The following is a 2,127-nucleotide window of genomic DNA, read 5'->3' on the forward strand; positions in this document are numbered from 1 at the left end:
CGGGCGCGACACTGAGGGTTGCGATCCGTTGCCGGACACGAAAAAAGACAAAAAAAGGAAAAAATAAATAAATAAAAAATAAATTAATAATCACTGTTGGACCAGATCTGTATTGTGATAATATTTATAGTTTTAGCTCTTTCGTGTGTGTGTGTGTGTGTGTGTGTGTGTGTGTGTGTGTGTGTGTGTGTGTGTGTGAGAGATATCATTTACTTACATTAAGTGGGATTACTGGATTAAAGGGTATGAAAATTTAAAGTAAAATTTTTTTAAAAAGTCAAGGCATGCCAAAATATCAGTAATAAAACTAGTTTAAGAGTGACTTCTGGATTTCTGCCAGTCTACATAGGTGAGTATTCACTATCAATAAGGACAGATAAGCTTATGGATCTCCTAAAGTTAAAGAGCATGTCTTATTTAAAAATAAAAAGGTGGGGGGGTGCTGCCGAGACCAAGATGGCCGTAAGACTCACTGCCTTCCTCAAGAAAGTGTGGGCCACAGAGCTGGTGCTGGTCATGTCCTTCACCATAGTGACCCTCACAGTAATTCTGCCCCTACACCAAGCATGCCATCATAATTAAACAGGTCATGCCCTACAACTACCCAGTGCCCCTCCGAGATGATGGAAACATGCCCAATGTACCCAGCCCAATGTACCCTCAGGATGCCCAGGGCCCCAGCTTGGAGTGGCTAAAGAAACTGTGAGCACCTCCATTGACAGGGAAGAGGCCCCCTCCTCTGTGGCCCCCAATAAAAATGTGAAAACCTCCCCTCCCCACCCCAAAAAAGCATGCCTTGCTGCCTCTCATATTAAAGGATTGCAAAGAAAAAAAGTTGAATATCCTTGAGAAAAGTGAGGACTGCTTATTATGAACCCATCCCTGTCCTCTCTCATACATAATTTCAATTCCCCACATTGACCAGTTTGAATTAAATCAGAGGGTTTGACCAGTGTGGTTATTTTCATTATGAAACTAATAAAATCTATATATATTTGCATATGAAAAATTATCTGGAAAAAACTTTCATTTCATGTTTGTGTACATGTGACTACCCATTGTCATTTTTGTTGTTACCTTTCTTTCCTTTTTTCAGGGTGCCATGGCAGCTACATATTCTGCTTTAAACCGTAATCAGTCACCAGTTTTGGAACCAGTAGGCCGCTCTACTCTTGCTCAGCGGAGAGGTATTAAAAAAATCACCTCAACAGCCCTGTGAAGTGACCTCAGTGAGAAATTTGGTACCGTGGTGTAAGCTGATAGCACAAGTTCTGGCGACAGGTAGCACATACCTGAGAGACACCTGCAAGCACACACTGTCCCAGCTGGTACCCATAATGCTGCTGCTCCTGCTGCTGCTCCTGCTTTCGTCTCTTCTCGCTTTAAATGATTGTTAGCAAGTTAGATTTTCATGGAGCTTCGGTTGAAATGAAAATGGAAACATGATGAAGATATATTCACTGAATCAACGAGAAAAATAATGAACATATAAATACCACCTAAAAATACACTGAATAAAGTACTCTACACCATATAGCATTATTTTTATAGGAAATATTTCATGTCCTTTAAATATTCTTTGTTAGTTATAGGGATGGACAATTTATGTTAAGCACTTAGCTTAAACAATCCGTTTATATTAGCACTGTATCCCTTGTGCCATCCAACATTTTGTATGTTTTTGTAAACAGTTCATATACAGTACATTTCCGTACTGCTTTCTTTAATGTATACATGCCTTGTTTAACTTGGAACCTATTATTATTAATCAATTGACTATTAAATCTGGTTAAATAGTTCACCTGGATTAACAGTATTGTCAGACAGCCCTAAAAATGGCCAGATTGTGGAACAGCTTTTGAATGTAATACTTTCAAAATGTACATATCTTTCCCCATGTCTGTTTCACTGGTTTGTTCATTTGTTTCTTAAAGTCAGGTGCTCTGTCAGGCTAACCTAGAGAGCTGTTGTGGTAGAGAAAGTTACATATATATGGCATGAAATCAAGAGTACACCTATGAAGTTAGTCCATATACTTTGCAACTCCTTAGGGTTCTTTTTTTCCTTAATTAAGGGAGTAGTCCTTGCACTTTTAATCTTACATAGTATCCATACTTAGTATTTGGC

At 38.8% G+C, this 2,127-nt stretch overlaps 1 protein-coding gene across 1 annotated transcript in view; it reads left to right on the forward strand.

The window, feature by feature from the left end:
* The window catches only part of RPS6KA3 (ribosomal protein S6 kinase, 90kDa, polypeptide 3), a 91,777-nt gene extending 89,880 nt beyond the window's left edge, over positions 1-1,897 (forward strand). The window contains exon 24 of the mRNA XM_008573133.1: positions 1,097-1,897. Coding sequence (XP_008571355.1) covers positions 1,097-1,219 — 123 coding nt within the window. The 3' untranslated portion in view covers positions 1,220-1,897. The remainder of the gene's footprint in view (positions 1-1,096) is intronic.
* Positions 1,898-2,127: the final 230 nt, after the last annotated feature.

The sequence above is a fragment of the Galeopterus variegatus genome, unplaced genomic scaffold, assembly GCF_000696425.1.
Source record: "Galeopterus variegatus unplaced genomic scaffold, G_variegatus-3.0.2 Scaffold881, whole genome shotgun sequence".
NCBI lineage: Eukaryota > Metazoa > Chordata > Mammalia > Dermoptera > Cynocephalidae > Galeopterus > Galeopterus variegatus.